Source organism: Rhinopithecus bieti, unplaced genomic scaffold, assembly GCF_001698545.2.
Source record: "Rhinopithecus bieti isolate Rb0 unplaced genomic scaffold, ASM169854v2 scaffold_81659, whole genome shotgun sequence".
Lineage (NCBI taxonomy): Eukaryota > Metazoa > Chordata > Mammalia > Primates > Cercopithecidae > Rhinopithecus > Rhinopithecus bieti.
In genome coordinates, this window is record NW_016837762.1 from 116,025 (window position 1) to 133,541 (window position 17,517).

The window sequence follows — 17,517 nt, forward strand, 5'->3', positions numbered from 1 at the left end:
GAGTTATTTATTTATTTATTTTTTTGAGACGGAGTCTTGCTCTGTGGCCCAGGTTGGAGTGCAGTGGCCGGATCTCAGCTCACTGCAAGCTCCGCCTCCCGGGTTCACGCCATTCTCCTGCCTCAGCCTCCCGCGTAGCTGAGACTACAGGCGCCTGCCACCTCGCCAGGCTAGTTTTTTTGTATTTTTTTAGTAGAGACGGGGTTTCACCGTGTTAGCCAGGATGGTCTCAATCTCCTGACCTCGTGATCCGCCCATCTCGGCCTCCCAAAGTGCTGGGATTACAGGCTTGAGCCACTGCGCCTGGCCTGAAATGAGTTATTAAACATTGGCAGGAGCACAAAAGAAGATATTAAGGTAGGAATTTCTTCGAGTGAAGTCAACATTTATTCCAACTGTTTTTATGACAACTGTTCAAAAGCTTTGTATATATTTATTTAAAATAATGTTTAGCTTTTGCTTTTCTTTACCAATGTAATAAATAGGATAATTATTACATAAATTTGGAAAAATACTCAGACAAAAAATAAATGGAAAATTATTAATATTTTATCATTTAGAGATAACACTTGGTATCTATCTTCCTGATGTTTTAAAATACTTATATAATGCATGTATGTGTGTATGTGTGTGTGTGTGTGTGTGTGTGTGTGTGTGTGATGACCTCTTTTTTAACTTAAGAAAGTATTACACATACTTTTTCAGGTCATAAATATACTTCAAAAACTAAATTTTTTTCTTTGTACTTTGGCTAAAGTCCAGCATCTCCCAAATACTCCAGTACAGTATACTTGATGTTAAAATATCATTAAGCTGATCCTCACCGGGACAATACAGTTAGGAGGTCACTGTTCTTCAAGCAGTCAGACAAGTTATCCACAGCCGCCTCCAAGGTAAGGAGCGCTTCCATTACATAACCCTGCCAAACATGCAAAGATAGCATTTTGTATTGCTTGTAACCATTGTTAACTTCCTGAAGAGAAATTTAATTAATGTATACTTTATTCCAATAATGTTATTGCTGCTTTAATTTATAAAGTCTAAAATAAGCTTTAAGGGCCACTTAGGAAATTCAGATGGCTTAGGAGTTAGCAGATAATCATAAAAACTTATTTCCCTATGTCTAAGAGCCTCAACAGATCACTTCCATTTGAAATCCAGCACCGAGGGGGGCAAGCATGGCCCTCTGCTGAGGGGAGGTGGGGCATTTGAAATGCAGTGCGGCAAAGTTTGAAAGCCACAGATCAAGAGGAGAGGTACAGGAAGAGCTGCCTCTGTGGTGTTTTAAATAGCACCTCCGATGGCCGAAAGAAGGAAGCAGGTAGTATCTGTAGGTGTGCAGGCTTCCTCAGATGCACGAACATTTCTTTTTTTCCCTTTTTTTTTTTGAGATGCAGTCTTACTTCCATTGCCCAGGCTAGAGTGCCATGGCACCACTTGGCTCACTGCAACCCCTGCCTCCTGGGTTCAAGTGATTCTCCTGCCTCAGCCTCCTGAGTAGCTCGGATTATAGGTGTGTGCCCTCACGCCGAGCTAATTTTTGTGTTTTTAGTGGAGATGGGGTTTCACCCTGTTGGCCAGCCTGATCTTGAACTCCTGGCCTCAAGGGATCTGCCCGCCTTGGCCTCCCAAAGTGCTGGAATTATAGGCATGAGCCACCACCCAGCCAGGAATATTTCTGAAGGGAAAGAAGGACTTGGCCAGAGCCACAGAGCTTGTAATGCCAGCGGCTCTCAACCTGTTCAGCACTTCCCAATCTCTGGGCTCTACCTCGAGGGCCTCCTTGTGGCAGTCACTCTCCATTCCTTCTTCAGCTCTTCTCAGTCTACTGGAGACTAACCATACAGAGAGAGGTAGTGCTTTGCACAGACACAGTGGAGGTCCCTGTTCTGGGCAGGGACACTGTATAACTGCATCTTAGGTTGGCAGCCAGAAACCCCAAACTATACAAAATAATCTCCTGGCTGCCTGCCAAATAAAACCAACCACAAAAACAAGGAAGAAGCCACCAGAGGATTTCTAGTTGTTGGCATATAGAAAAGAGATAATATTCACTAAATTTCTAGAACAAGGCTCCTTGGAATAATTTTTGTAAACATAAAAGTCAACCTCTAAAATACATTGTACATGTCCAGATGGCTGGAATAATTGTTGAGAGAAGAAAGGATCAAAAAAAGTTTACATCTCCTCGAGACAAGAGAGCTCATCCTTCATGAGCTCAGTGGTCTTCCCTTCCATACCTGAATCTCATCTCCATGTTCTCCGATCACCTCCACCAATCTTGAGAGAAGGTCAGATAAGGCATGTGCTGACAGAGGTTGCTTGAGGGCCCGGAATATCTGGAAGGACCGACCAGCATAGTGCCTTGAAGAGCTTGCGAGGGCTGTCTGCAATGCAACTTCACTCAACTGGTGCTCCAGATGGAAGCCTAGGGCAACAAGAGTCACAGAATGGGTTGGTCTCTACTCCACATGCTCTGAGGAATCAAAGTTACCTGTAAGTTTAAAACAGGCTAACAGCACAGGACTACCTTGTAGTGGTACTTATTTATAAGTCAACCATTTTTTTTCTTCTTTTGAGACAGTGTCTCACTCTGTTGCCTAGGCTGGAGTGCAGTGCCATGATCACGGCTCAATGCAGCCTCTACTTCCTGGGCTCAAGTGATCCTCCCACCTCAGCCTTCCAAGTAGCTGGGACTATAGGCATGTGCCACCATGCCAGGATAGTTTTCTGTATTTTTTGTAGTGACGGGGTCTCACTATGTTGCCAAGGCTGGTCTTGAACTCTTGGGCTCAAGTGATCTGCCTGCTTTGCCTTCCTAAAGTGCTCGGATTACAGGCACAAGCCATCACGTCAAGCTTTTTTTTTTTTTTTTTTTTTTTTTAAAATAAAACAGGGTCTTTGTTTGTTGCCCAGGTTGGTCTTAAACTCCTGGGCTCAAGGAATCCTCCTGCCTCAGCCTACTGAGTCGCTGGGATTACAGGTGTGTGCCACTGCACCCACCTCATTTTAAAATAAAAACAAATTCTGAAAAAATCTTAGGGAGGTATAGTGTAGTAGAAAAAGGCTTTGGAACAAGATGGTCCTGGTAATGAATTAGGGGCTTTCTAACTCTGGGAAAGGAATTTGTTCTCCATGAACCTGTTTCCTTATCTTTAACTTGTCTCATACAGTTGTTGTGAAAATTAAACAACTTACAAAGTGCCTAGTACAATGTCTGAAACATAACATAGGTTCACAAATGTATTATTATTTATTATTCTGCTATTTTCATATATTATTCTTCTGTACTACTTTTTTGCATAGAATACTCCTTTTTTTGTAAGTTTGTTAGAGTAGAGGAAATTTCAGAACAGAGGAAAGCTGTTAGTGGATCTATTCAACTCAAAACACAACTAAGGTCTGTGCCAAAGTCTTTGCTTTATTGATATGCAGATATTGAAGTGTAGATACTGTGAAGAAGGCAGCCATAATTTAAACTTTCACCTGAATATTTGTTTTTCCAATTGTACAAAGGTAATCTCAGTAATCAGAAAATCATTTGATCAGATGGGAATGAAAATGTAAGATAAAGCTCATGACTGAATTCCAGGTCATTAGATTATATACTTGTCGTGCCTCTCTGCAGGGAGAAAAGCAGACTACAAGGGTAGAAGGACTGAAAGAAAACAGAGGCCTAGGCTGTCTCTATGACACACAGGATCTGCAGCACATTTGGCTGCTACATGAAAGTGGGCCAGAAGGGATAATTCAATGTCATTGTTCTTAGCGGCAGCTTGGTTACTTGACCCTAGGGACAAATAGATTATACAAGAAAATGTACCTGCAGAGAAAACAGAGGGCCCTGGAAAATTGACTTCGGACACATTCAGGGTAGTAAACATAGGATTAAACCCATGTAGGCAGTTCGTATCTTATGAATGATGCTTCAAAAAAGCTTTTTATACCTTTATTTGTTTATCAAAGTAAAGGTTTGTTTACTTAGCCTATTTTATGTGTGGAGGTTAGGTACCCTGGCAAATGACAAATGTGACTCAAATGGGCACATGCTTATTTAAATCACAACGAACCTGACGGCTAGAACTGTACTAGTAGGACTTCAGACTCCACCTTCACCACAACAGTATCCTTTGAGAAAAGGAAAAGGTTTCTTTTTCTTTCCAGCCACAGAGTGAATCTACACTTCCCAGTCTTCCTTGCAGTTAGGTGTGCCCAGGTACCCGAGTTCTGGCCCACGGAATGTGGAAAAAAACCCACTGGACACCCCATTTAAGACTTGGGCATCAACTCATCCTGAGGAATCCTCTTCTCACTCTCTCTTCTTCCACCTGCTGGCTGGATGCAGAGGGCCCAGCAGAAGCCTCAGCCTAGAGGGTGGAACAGCCTCAGGCTGGAGGGTCCCTGAAGCACCTACTGGAAGGGCACCTGCCAAACACCTGCACTGAACTCTTACAGAACCCAGGAATAACTTTCTGTTGTGTTAAGCCTCTGAGCTCTAGGGGCTGTTTGTTACAGCAGCTATGCTGCCCTGACTAACACAAGTGTTTCCAGGAACACATTGTGCACGTATAGAGAAAACAGGTCAAAAGTGGGAATGTACAAGGAAATCAGAATCAGTAAAAATTGATTGAGATGCAAAAAGACTTAGACTTTATGCAGCCTGAAGTACCCTCCAAGAATTCAGTATAAGGCATTTATATATTTTCTCATTTTATTATTTTCATTCAATCAAAGATTTTAGATTAATTAATGGTTTACATACAAATAGTAAATTTCTTCCTTTGGGCTGTGTTCAATGATTAATTGGTTTTTGAGGTCTTAATATTTTAAACAAATTCCAAAGGGGAAACTGAAAACTAGAAATGGAAGTCTATTCCTGGAATGACTCTCCCATTTCAGTCTGTCAGTATCTTTTGTTTTTTAGTAAGTGTCCTCTGATAATGAAAAGATATGTGGCTGATCCAAAATGTTTAAAACTGGGAAATGTGCTAATTATCAGAGCAGCTGGAAAAGCCAGGTAGCTGGATTTAGTATCTCCAGTCTGGTGTGAGGAAAAAAAGGTAGAGGTGGTTTTACAACATGTTGAGGAACCAGATTTAAGTTTCACATACAAATCAGCCCAGGCCAACTTGGATCTGAAGGAATTCAGCAGAAGGCAAACAGTTAAGCATCATGATGCTATGACAATTTAAATAGGATTTACACTGTATTTAGAATACTGAATAGTCATCTGCACAGGAATTGTTAGCAAACACTTTCAAAGCCAAAAACATTTTATCACAATTTTTTAAAAAAAATAAACAGTTTGACTATTCAAGCAGCCATTTAACCAGACTATTTTTCATCATTCAGACTGATGAGAGTCAATTAATGAGATTTATTCCTCATAGCCTTCTTTAAAGAAAATGTTATAGACACAGTTTAATTCTAGTAAGGTAAATAAAAGAAGTAGAACAAGTATGTTAGAAAAATTGGTTGATACAGCATAATGCAAATATACATGGCATTAAACACCACGCAGTTAGGAAGCATCCGAACAAGCTTCGGAACTCCCCTGTGAAGATGCTCGTGCTATGGATGTGGAGTGCAGGACTGTTCTAAGGCGCTGTAATCATCATAGAGAGACAGTGTCCATTACAGAACAACGCTGAAAGAGGGATCTGTGCAAATAAGATGAAGTACCTGATTTGGAATCTTTAAATACAGACACAACGTGACGTAGAAAATTAGTGAGCTGTTCAGCACTCTTTGAATTTTGATTTTTAGGTGTGATGTCTTCATGGCACCAAAGTGGACCAAATGCCCTTAAACAAAACACACAAAATGTCAAAAATATAACTGTCATTTTGCATTTTAAAACTGTACATACAGTCCTGACTCCAAGCGTATAACATATTTAAATTTTTTGCAACCTATGCATCTGACAAAGGTCTAATCCCAGCATCTATAAGGAACTTAAATTTACAAGAAAAAAACAAAAAACCCTGTTAAAAAGTGGGCAAAGGACATGAACAGATACTTCTCAAAAGAAGACATACATGCAGCCAACAATCATATAAAAAAAGCTCAACATCACTGATCATTAGAGAAATGCAAATCAAAACCACAGTGAGATACCATTTCACACCAGTCAGAATGGCAATTATTAAAAAGTCAAAAAATAATAGAGGTTGGCAAAGTTGTGGAGAAAAAGGAAGGCTTTTACACTGTTGGTGTGAGTATAAATTAGTTCAACCACTGTGGAAGACATTGTGGTGATTCTTCAAAGACCCAGAGACAGAAATACCATTTGACCCAGCAATTCCATTACTGGGTATACACCCAAAGGAATATACATTGTTCTATTATAAAGACACATGCGTGCATATGTTCATGGTAGCACTATTCCCAATAGCAAAGACATGGAATCAACCCAAATGCCCATCAATGATAGATTGGATAAAGAAAATGTGGTACATATACACCACGGAATACTGTGCCACCATAAAAAGGTATAAGATTGTATCCTTTGCAGGGTCATGNACCATTTCACACCAGTCAGAATGGCAATTATTAAAAAGTCAAAAAATAATAGAGGTTGGCAAAGTTGTGGAGAAAAAGGAAGGCTTTTACACTGTTGGTGTGAGTATAAATTAGTTCAACCACTGTGGAAGACATTGTGGTGATTCTTCAAAGACCCAGAGACAGAAATACCATTTGACCCAGCAATTCCATTACTGGGTATACACCCAAAGGAATATACATTGTTCTATTATAAAGACACATGCGTGCATATGTTCATGGTAGCACTATTCCCAATAGCAAAGACATGGAATCAACCCAAATGCCCATCAATGATAGATTGGATAAAGAAAATGTGGTACATATACACCACGGAATACTGTGCCACCATAAAAAGGTATAAGATTGTATCCTTTGCAGGGTCATGGATGGAGCTGGAGGCTATCATCCTTAGCAAACTAACACAGGAACAGAAAACCAAATACCACAAGATGTCACTTGTAAGTGGGAGTTGAATGATGAGAACACACGGACACACTGGGGGAATAACACACACTGGGGCCTACCGGAGGGCGGAGGGTAGGAGAGAGAGGACGGGGAAAAACAACTAATGGATACTGGGCTTAATACCTGGCTGATGAAATAGCCTGTACAACAAACCCCCTTGACACACGTTTACCTATGTAGCAAACCTGCACACCCTGCACATGGACCCTTGAACTTAAAATGTAAGTTAAAAAATATTTTAAACAATTTTATGAATTATTTTGGAAGTATATTTCAGTCTTGAAAACCTTATCAGCATACTCAAAGCACATCTAACGTATGGAGTCATTCTGAAATGTTTTAAATTAACTTCATTTACAAAATTAAAACCTCCCAATTCACCAGAACAGTGCTTGGCATATCATAAGTGCTACATGTTTGTTTAAGTAAAATGATATCAAATGTTAAGTGAAATAAAGTTTTAGACATGGACTCAATTTCCACATTTTAGCATTTGCATAGGTAAGGCTTTTATCAGGATCCCATCAAGTTGCAAATACCATACAATCAAACTGAAGACATGGCCTCTGTCGTCTACTTGGTTTTCAACAGTAAGAATGGAATGGAGCCAGATAGGAGAATTTCAGAGAAGAGTTATTCCAAACACGTGGTACTGACAGTTGGTGAGTGGTGACAATACTTTTCCTTTGCACAAATCATTCGGGTCTCTGCAGTACCCTGTATGTTCAGGCATACTGTCATGTAGGCACCATCAGCTCCTGTCCTAAGCTTCCTGCACATTAAATCCCACATTAAGTTGAGAGCTGCACAAAACAATCTGAATCATGAATTGTGGAAAGAAAATACTCTTTTTTATTGTTTGCATTAATTGATGCATTAGTTGAAGAAAGCAAGATCACATGAGATATTAGATAACATATACACAGACTAGATTTCCGGGACTTAACTCGCTGAGAAAGGGAAGCACGCCACCCAGTCACAGGTAAGCATGCTTTACACAACTACCAGACCTTAGGGTGTTAGAAATCCTGGAGCCTTACAAGCTAAATGGTTAATGAGAAGAACCAGAAGACCTGACCAGGACCACTTGCAGTTTTTCTTGGTTTTGATTTATTAGTTTGACTCCTTTCCTATTATGCTTCCTATTGTTTCTGGTTTCTGACTGCCTTTTACAAATGACTCTTTGGACCGGATGAATAGACAATGGTCCCCTTGGCAGCTGCTTCTGGGTTGACCACGGCTAATATCCTCGGTTTCCAGAGTGATGTTCTTTGCCAAGTCTCAGAACTACTAACCCCTGGCAGCTCTGATAGATGACTAAAGGCATGCTCACTATGGGGCACTACCATCTCCTGCCTCCATCTGCTGCATCACCATTATCCACAAAATCCCCTTGCCCATCAACTGTCACATCAGTGGGATCCTAGAAACTTCCACCAACGTCTGCCTTTCACAAATCGTATTCTTTGTATCTCTGTGTCTGTTCACACAGACTCCAGCAGTTGCAATTGAGAAGAGAAACAGGACTTTTGTTAGAATCCCAGGATCACTTTTCCATCTGTGTGGTTTAAAGCGTTGGCAATTTTCCAAAAGACCAACCTGCAAACAGCCGCAGACTCCTAACCCCTTATTACCTGGTCGTCAGAAACTCAATGAGCTTGTTTGCCTTCTCATCTGTTTCAGCAGCCGTGTCCACGTCTTCTACCTCCTGGGTCATCTGTGGGAGGTTTCCACTGCTGCCTCCCAGACTGATGCTGGAGGAGGTGGAGCTGGAGCTAAGCCCTGAGTCGGGCACTGGGGATGACTGGTCCTCTCTCAGGAAGTCAAAGCCACCTGGTGGGAGAAGAAGGTCAAGGAGGGATGTACTAGGCAGTGTGCTTGTCAGCATGCTTAATGAGGTCCACAGAGGAGGGCAGAGAAGTGTGGAGTTATTTAAATTCTGGGGAGAAAATGGTTGCTTTTGGCTGTGGCTATGATTAAATGAGACTGACAGTTTTTCTTTGTTTAGGAAATTAGTTGCACTGCTGTGTAAATGAGTGTGTCTTTGGGACTAGGACGTGATCTGCTGCTTTCTACTCTGCTGTTTTGGTTGATACTTTCTATAAAAGAAAGGTTATGTGTGTGTGTTTGTATGCATGTATGGACCAGGCAAATGACCAGTTCAACTATAACAGATCATCTACTGACTGCTCTTAATAAATTATTCCCGGGTATTAGTCTACTTAAACATGTGAAATGGGCTGGGCACGGTGGCTCACACCTGTAATCCCAGCACTGTGGGAGGCTGAGGCGGGTGGATCATGAGGTCAGGAGATCGAGACGATCCTGGCTAACCTGGTGAAACCCTGTCTCTACTAAAAATACAAAAATTAGCCTGGCGTGGTGTCGGGCACCTATGGTCCCAGCTGCTTGGGAGGCTGAGGCAGGAGAATGGCATGAACCCGGGGGGGTGGAGCTTGCAGTGAGCTGGGATCATGCCACTGCACTCCAGCCTGGGCGACAGATCGAGACTCCATATTGGGGGGGAAAAAAAAACATGTGAAATGATACCCTGTTTGAGGATACCAGTCACTTGATGGCTGGTTACTTATACATAATGTTTTTGAGTAAATGTGCCCAGAAGCTTTAGTATTGTATATATAATGATATATTTTAATAGAATATATATTATGGTATTCAAAGAAATATGGCATAAGCAAACACTGTTTCTTCGCTACATACTTGGTTGACATTCTACAACTCTGGATAGGCTGTGGGTTTGAAAATGTATATATGCAACTATCCCTTTTCCCCTATTTAATAATCATAAAAAGTATGTAGTGCTGGTGTGTGTCTGCTAGATATACTGAATTAGAGATGAGGAGTCCTGGGTTTGAACAACATTTCTGTCACTTATAGCGTAGCCTCAGGGAATTTATGTAATTCTCTGTATCTCAGTGTCCTATTATAACAAAGTCAAGACAATAATTTCTGTTACACACATTTTTAGTGTGTATTTGAAAGCAATTATAGTTGAAACTAGGTGCTTAATAAATGTTTATTAAAAAAAGGACATTTCCCATATTCTTTGTACACCTATTCCCTGTGTCCTGTAGAACCAGTCACTTTAGCTATCTACTGTTTGTCTTGCCTATGAATATTGTATGCGTTTTTGGTAAATCTTCACTTTAAATCATTTTATACCACATCGATGGTATAATAAATGCAAAACTGATGTACACAGAGATACACAACTTATCAGATACCACAATTTTCTCTGCCTAACATTTGAAAAAATTATATTCTTATCCTCAGGACTTAGAGCAGCTAGAACTCTTCATTTTAATTAAGCATCTACAGCAAAGGGAGTTTTGTGTTTCTAAGAGGCTATTGATAGGTTATTTTCAATTAAGTGTAGATAATGATGATTTCATGTTTGTTTCCCAAAGAACTATGTTAACATCTATTAGAAGCCAATACAGTGGTGGGCACAAGTGATAAATAAAAGGTACACCCTTTTCACAGTAATGTAGAAAGCACACAGTGACATGTGAAATGTCGCACCATAGCTAGTGCCAATGCAATGTGTAAAATAAATAGGTTAAAAAAAAATTAGCCAGGCGTGGTGGCTCACGCTTGTAATCCCAGCACTTTGGGAGGCCAAGGCGGGCGGATTACAAGGTCAGGAGATCGAGATCCTCCTGGCTAACACGGTGAAACCCTGTCTCTACCAAAAATAGAAAAAGTTAGCCGGGTGTGGTGGCGGGTGCCTGTAGTCCCAGCTACTGAGGAGGCTGAGGCAGGAGAATGGCATGAACCTGGGAGGCGGAGCTTGCAGTGAGCTGAGATCATGCCACCGCACTCCAGCCTGGGGACAGAGTGAAGACTCCGTCTCAAAAAAAAAAAAAAAATTAGTCCCTGAACTCAGTTGGTAATCTTCATCATCATTTTAAGATATTTTAAATGTTCTGGTTCTAAATGAAAACCACTATTACCTGTTGGGATAAAGTTTTCATGAATGGCTTGACATGGCAGAGTAATTTCTTTGACTCAGCTAATGCTATCTTCCTATTTCTAAGGAGAATTTTTTTTGGTTTCAAAACAGCAATGGTTTTTAACAGGCTCCCACTAAGAGTGTCTTCAAGGAAAAGGTCAGTCATTCAATAAAGTGAAAATTCCTTTATGGGCACTAGAAGACACACAAGTGATATATCCGGCACCCTGGCTGTGACCTGCTCTCAGGCAGCAGCAATGGTCACTGTTTTGTGCGTTCTTACCCTTCGGTGTTCTACGCTGCTGCTCCTGGCCAATGGGCACTTACACTTCCAATGCATCAGGAGGAACATATTCAATGGGGGCAGCAATCATAGATATAACCAGGAAAAATATATTTTAAATATTCCATAATAAAGCTTTTGAGAGGTAAGTTCACATCAAGTGAAATAGTGTGTATTTATTGTACTGTTGATTTACCACGTGGAAAGTTGGAGATCATAGCATGAGAGAAGTTAACTTGGACTCTACTGGCACCTGCAGTTAGTTATCTCTGCATTTGTAACTGTCTTAGGCTCTCTACCAGTCGTTCTCTGTTACCTGTATAGAGATATTCAGGTTGGTAAGCTGGCTGCACAGTTAGAGTCTTAGCTTCACCCATCTCTCGGGTCTGCAGGAGCACAGAAGCAATGGAATGGAAATTGCTGTTGCAAGAGAGGGCAATCAAGAGGTGAAGAAGCAGTTTTTTGCTGTGTTCAAAGACTTCAGGCCGGTAGTGGTCTAAACCTGGAACAAAACAGTAGAATCTCAGTATAAACAAACGTTAAGCTCGTTTAGATTCCAGGGATAGTAAAGATTCCAGGATACTCAGGAGGAACATGTTAAAAGAATGTTTAGTTTTCTTTGTTATTGTTTGTGTTACCAACATACAGAAGTTGGGCTTAGGAAGAATAAAATGCTTTATTTCTTAAGTAAAATGTTCTCATAAAATGCTGATAGATGAACTTTTCTTGACCTCTCTGTAGCATCTGATGTGGTTAGCATTCCTTCTTCTTGAGATGTTCTCTTCCTTGGATATCCCTGTTACTGAAAGATTCTAATTTTATTAGTCTCTTTCTAACTGAATTTCTGAGTTTCCCTGGCTGGTTCCTCTTCCCATTTTTGCTTTACAAAGCTCAGGGCTTGGCCCACTCTGTCCTATATCCTTTTTATACGCTGACTATGCCTCATAGCTTAAAATTTACCACTTCAGCCAAAGACTCTCAAAAAGGCCCAACTTATTTTGGATATCTTTGTAGATGTGGCACTAGTGAGATACCACTATATTTACACGGTAGAAATAGAGCAGTTTCAAACAGTGACCAAGTAGCTGACATTTCAGAGCAGATGTCACAAAAGGGCAATGAAAAATGGTGGAGATCAAATATTCTCGAAATGAGTCAAACAGGATGTCAATGTGAAAGGAAATCTCTATGGATTACTTCTCTATATTTTTTAACCTGATTGGCTAGAATGCCTTTTAGATCCAGTCTTACCTAAGAAGACAGCATGAAGTAATAATGGTAGATGAAGCGCCCAATCTTCTCGTACACTGTGATCCACCACCATCTCAGTCATAAAAATTACAGCAATATTGCACCTAATCAATAAAATAATGAAATTAATGCAACTTCTGAAGGGGATGGAAATACTAGTAGATCATTAAGTTACAGTTCAATATAACTCTTAAGTGTTTTTAAAACATTATATAAGGCTCTTATTCCAGGGAAATAGAGTTTAACTTGTAACACAGCATACAGCTCCACAACAAGAAGAAACACTGGTTGAGCTAATCACACTAGTCACTAGGTAATAAGAGCTAAGAGATGAAGAGAAATCAAAGACAAGGTCCCTCTCATCAAGTTGCTTACAGTCTAAAAAGCATCACAGAACGCATGTCCACATCCAGATTACATCAAGGAGAAATTCAAAGGTCAGAGGCAGCTTTGAATCTTGATTAATATTTGACCAAACTCTGCTAATATGCTGGAAGCTGGCAGTCAAATCAGGCAGGATCCCACTGATTGATAAGATCATTTAATGTGGTGGGAGCTGAACTAGGTTTTTCTCTTGTCATAGGTAGAAAAGTCCAGTCAAACCTAAGGTTTCCTTCTCCCCACACATGCTGCTCACCTATGGAGTGGCCCCCGGGGAGTGATGGTCTCCGGGAGATAGTCAACCAGCGGGGCCCAGCATCCTCCTGTACAAGGCATCGGTAAGGGCTGCGGCTGCTTGGTCTCTGTAATAGTCAGCAACCAGCCCGTGTAGGGAGAAATTGGATCATCTGTAGGGTGAGAAAGACAACTGTACTTTATTTTCAGGGAGAGGAGACCTGTTTTCTGTACTTGATGTTTTCAGAATAAATTTTATAAATGTATGCTTGTAAAAATAACCTTATTTTTCATTTTAAAATTTTTTTTAGGGACTGGGTCTCGCTGGCACCTAGGCTGGAGTGCATTGGATCAATCAAAACTCACTGCAGGGCTGGTTACAGTGGCTCATGCCTGTAATCCCAGCACATTGGGAGGCTGAGGTGGATGGATCACCTGAGTCTGGAGTTTGAAACCAGCTTGGCCAACATGGCAAAAACCCATCTCTACTGAAAATACACACACACACACAAAATAGCCCGGCATGATGGCACGTGCCTGTAAGCCCAGTTAATTGGGAGGATGAGGCAGAAGAATCGCTTGAACCTGGGAGGTGGAGGCTGCAGTGAGCCGAGATCGTGCCACTGCACTCAGTCTAGGCGACAGAGTGAGATTCTGTTTGAAAAACAAAAACAAAAAAAAACCTCACTGCAGTTTCAAATTCTAAGGCTCAAGAGATCCTTCTGTCTTAGCCTTCCAAGTAGCTAGGACTACAGGCATGTGCCACCACACCCGGCTAATTAAAAATTTATTATTTTTTTAAATAGATGGGGTCTCAACATGTTGCTCACACTGGTCTCAAACTCCTGGACTCAAGTGATCTTCCCACCTTGGCCTCCCAAAATTTTGGAATTACAGGTGTGAGTGCCTGGCCAGAAACAACTTTCTAATAATTTCATTTGGTGAGTATGAATTACATGATTAAATGGGTTAGAATTACTTGTTTGGGTAACTACTTGAATAGTTATTACTTGGTAACTAATTTATAGTTATTCATTATAAAGCAAAGCAGAATACAGATATACAAAAAGAAAAACATTAAATCATGTTGAATTCCCATCTCTATGAAAACTTACTCTTCCTCCAGTCTTCCTCATCTCAATAAAGCACAATTTTGGCTAGTCGCGGTAGCTCACCCCTGTAATCCCAGCACTTTGGGAGGCCGAGGTGGGTAGATCACTTGAGGTCTATGTTCCACAGAGCAGACAGACCAATTCTTTTAAAACAAGTTCAGTAGTGTCTCTTTCTCTGCTCAACACACTCCAGTGGCTCCCCACAAATCCATATCCATGGCCTTTAAGGCCTTACCAGGTCTTCCCCCTCCATGTTCCTCTCCTGGCTTATCTCCTACCAGCGCACCCTTGCTCACCCCACTCCATTCATCCTAGCTTCCTTGCTGTTCTGTGATCAGGCTGGGCCCCATACAGCCTCAGAGCCCTTATATCTGCTGCTTCCTATGGCTGGGATGCTCATCTGCAGACAGCTGCATGGCTCACTTCTTTGCTTCATTCATGTCTCTGCCCCAATATCACCTTACTACAGCAGCTTTCCTTGACCGCTCTATTTAAATTGACCCCCAACCCCAATCCGTTTCTACCCTGCTTGCCCTGCTTTAGTCCCTCCCCCTCCACCCATGGATCACCAATTCACCAGCACCATCTCCCTCCCCAACTCTAGTGTAGGCTCCAGGAGAGTGGGAACTTCTTCTGTTCTGTTCATTGCTTTTTCCCTACTACCTACAATGGTGCCTGGCACATGGTAAAGGATTAATAAATATTTGTTGAATGAATGAACTTCACAATATTATCTTTAAAGTAAGTACAGGCCGGGTGCAGTGTCTCATGTCTGTAATCCCAGCATTTTGGAAGGCCCAGGCAGGTGGATCACTTGAGGTCAGGAGTTCAAGACCAGCGTGGCCAACATGGTGAAACCCCCCTCTCTACTAAAAATTTAAAAATTAGCCGGGTGTGGTGGCGCACACCTGTAGTCCCAGCTACTCAGGTGGCTGACACAGCAGAATCACTTGCACCCTGGAGGCAGAGGCTGCAGTGAGCCAAGATCGTGATGTCGCACTATAACCTGGGCTACGGGTGAGACTCTGTCTCAAAAACAATAATAAAAATAAAATAAGTACAGCAACATGTTTCACGTTTATTTCTTATCATGCTCCCAAAGCAGGCCAGCAGCATTTAAGACGAGCAATACAGGTGGGCACAGGATTTAACCCAGGTATTTGGCTGCAGAGATGCTGGTTTATTCTTGGGATCAGTTTATGTATTAAGAGGAAGAATATACTACATCGTCTTTAGGCAATTTTATAACAATATAATTTTTCTTTGCTTCACTTCTGCAAGGTAGTATGAAGTCATTGATCTGATGCTGCTGGCCCAGTGTAGAATGCTGGCCTTAACATTGACAGAGCTGGTGGAGGGGTGTCTTCCTGTTGTGACAACTGAGGCTCTGAATGAGGACAGGTACCAGAAAACCAGAACCAAGAACACCCCACTTCTCACAGGATGTGGTTAAGAGGGTTTCAGTGGAAAAGGTCAGGACTTCCCTCAGGAAGAGTGACTACTGGCTTTTTCTAATACACTGACAAGTGAGCAACCAGAACCCTGTAATTCTATGCCATGAAGTTTGGCCACAACAATTTTAGCCTGGAAAAAATTTAAAGCAGGTGCACTAGTAACTCATCTCGGTTCTAACTCTCAGCAAATTACCTACAAGTAACTTACTTGCAGCAAATTTAACTTCTCAGATAATCATCCAGGATAAGTCAGTTGCCAAATGCACTGCTAGGTAACTAGCTACTTTTCAACAAAACTTGAAAGGGCAACAAAAAGGGAGACTATTGAAGAATTAAAAAGTAAATGGTGAGATTTCTGTTAGGAAAGGATATGTTATTCTTTGTTTCAATGATGTTTTCAGATATATATCCAATCAGCCAAAATGTGCTGAGAGGAATTAAGGTGGCCTAAACTTAAATTTTTCTGTCCTCAAACTTTGGGTTACCAGATATTGCCACAGTAACCAGACTTTTCTAGAACCAACTCTCAAGTACTACTTTCCTCATCTCTAAAATCTGGTGCCTTCTAGAAGTAATGGTCTACGGTCCGGAGATTTGGCTGTTCAGTGTTTGGATGGTACAATCCCCTGAGGGAACACACAAAGGAAGGAAAACACAAACAGCTTTTTTCTACTTCCTATTGACAGCTCTAGTGAAAGTTTTATAGCTAAAACTTAACCTAGAGCATGATAATTACATATGGATTTTAGACACACCTTCCGTTAGTATTTTAATGGTGGAGAACTGCCTGTCTGTGCATTCAGAAGTAGAACAAGGGTAGCTGAAACGTGGCCTCATTGGAACCACCTAGCTCTTACCTGACATCGCACATTTCCGTAAAAACAAAACAATTCAAAACAACAACTCAAAGCACCAACTTATGAAATGAACTTAACTCATGAAAGATGAGTATATTTACAATTTCTGACAAAATAGAATAAATCCCACAAGATACTTTACTGATTTCCTTAGCAAATCTAAAATGTCACTGGGAGCGTTCTTCGGTTTCAGAATTTCTGTAACTTGTGACCAGCTAATACTCTGTATCTGCTCAATATCTACAGAAGCTGTCCAGAGTTCAAATAAAATCAGTAAATGCACTGACCTTTTTGGTTTTCCCAACTACCGGAAGAAATTCCTGTCACAAAGCTAACTCCCGGGTTAGCAAGGTTTTCATTAGGCTATGGAGACTATGCCGTTGAGAAATTCCACATAAGAACAGATCCTATCCTGAGTGAGCAGACTTTCAAAGCTTCAAGGTTAAGCCCACTCGCAAGACAGGTGGAAAAACTGAATGGCAACGTTTGTTTTCTAATGGGACTATGACTTAATGTATTTTCCCCAGATGCATCACCAAGAAAAAAATATCAAGAATATAAAAACATAGGAGTGGGATGGTAGTTGGAATTTTTATAAAATTTTGATTTGTCCATGGTTTGGCTTTTTTTTTTTTTAAACTTTTGAGGATGCTGATGCTCACCTGCATAGGTGGATTAAATGGTTACTTAATATTTATGGGCCCTTTTATTAATCAGATCAAGAATAATCAGAACACTCATTTTCTATCCTCTGACCACATGTGTTCCGTCCGAAAGCCCACAGCCTGTTAGTACTCACTTTTATCCTCATCATAGGATCCTCCAGAGCTATTGCTGTATCTTGACTCGAGGCGAGTGTGGGCTCTGATGACATTACTAAACCTTCAAATACAAGCACAACGAGAATGAAATATTAACATGTGTGCGTATATGCTCTTTTTTTTTTTTTTTTTTTTTTTTTTTT

The 17,517-nt window shown here is 40.9% G+C and overlaps 1 protein-coding gene across 7 annotated transcripts in view; it reads right to left on the reverse strand.

Moving 5' to 3' along the window:
• FRY (FRY microtubule binding protein) overlaps positions 1 to 17,517 on the reverse strand; it is a 275,761-nt gene that overhangs the window by 64,251 nt on the left and 193,993 nt on the right. For all 7 annotated transcript variants that reach the window (XR_001884138.1, XR_001884139.1, XR_001884140.1 and 4 more), the window contains exons 36-43: positions 17,353 to 17,435; positions 13,153 to 13,303; positions 12,516 to 12,619; positions 11,581 to 11,766; positions 8,643 to 8,841; positions 5,683 to 5,804; positions 2,241 to 2,428; positions 825 to 919 (exon numbers count right to left, since the gene is read on the reverse strand). Coding sequence is in view for 4 of the 7 variants with exons in the window: in XM_017865930.1 (XP_017721419.1) it covers positions 825 to 919; positions 2,241 to 2,428; positions 5,683 to 5,804; positions 8,643 to 8,841; positions 11,581 to 11,766; positions 12,516 to 12,619; positions 13,153 to 13,303; positions 17,353 to 17,435 (1,128 nt within the window). In the remaining 3 variants the exon portion in view is untranslated. The remainder of the gene's footprint in view (positions 1 to 824; positions 920 to 2,240; positions 2,429 to 5,682; positions 5,805 to 8,642; positions 8,842 to 11,580; positions 11,767 to 12,515; positions 12,620 to 13,152; positions 13,304 to 17,352; positions 17,436 to 17,517) is intronic.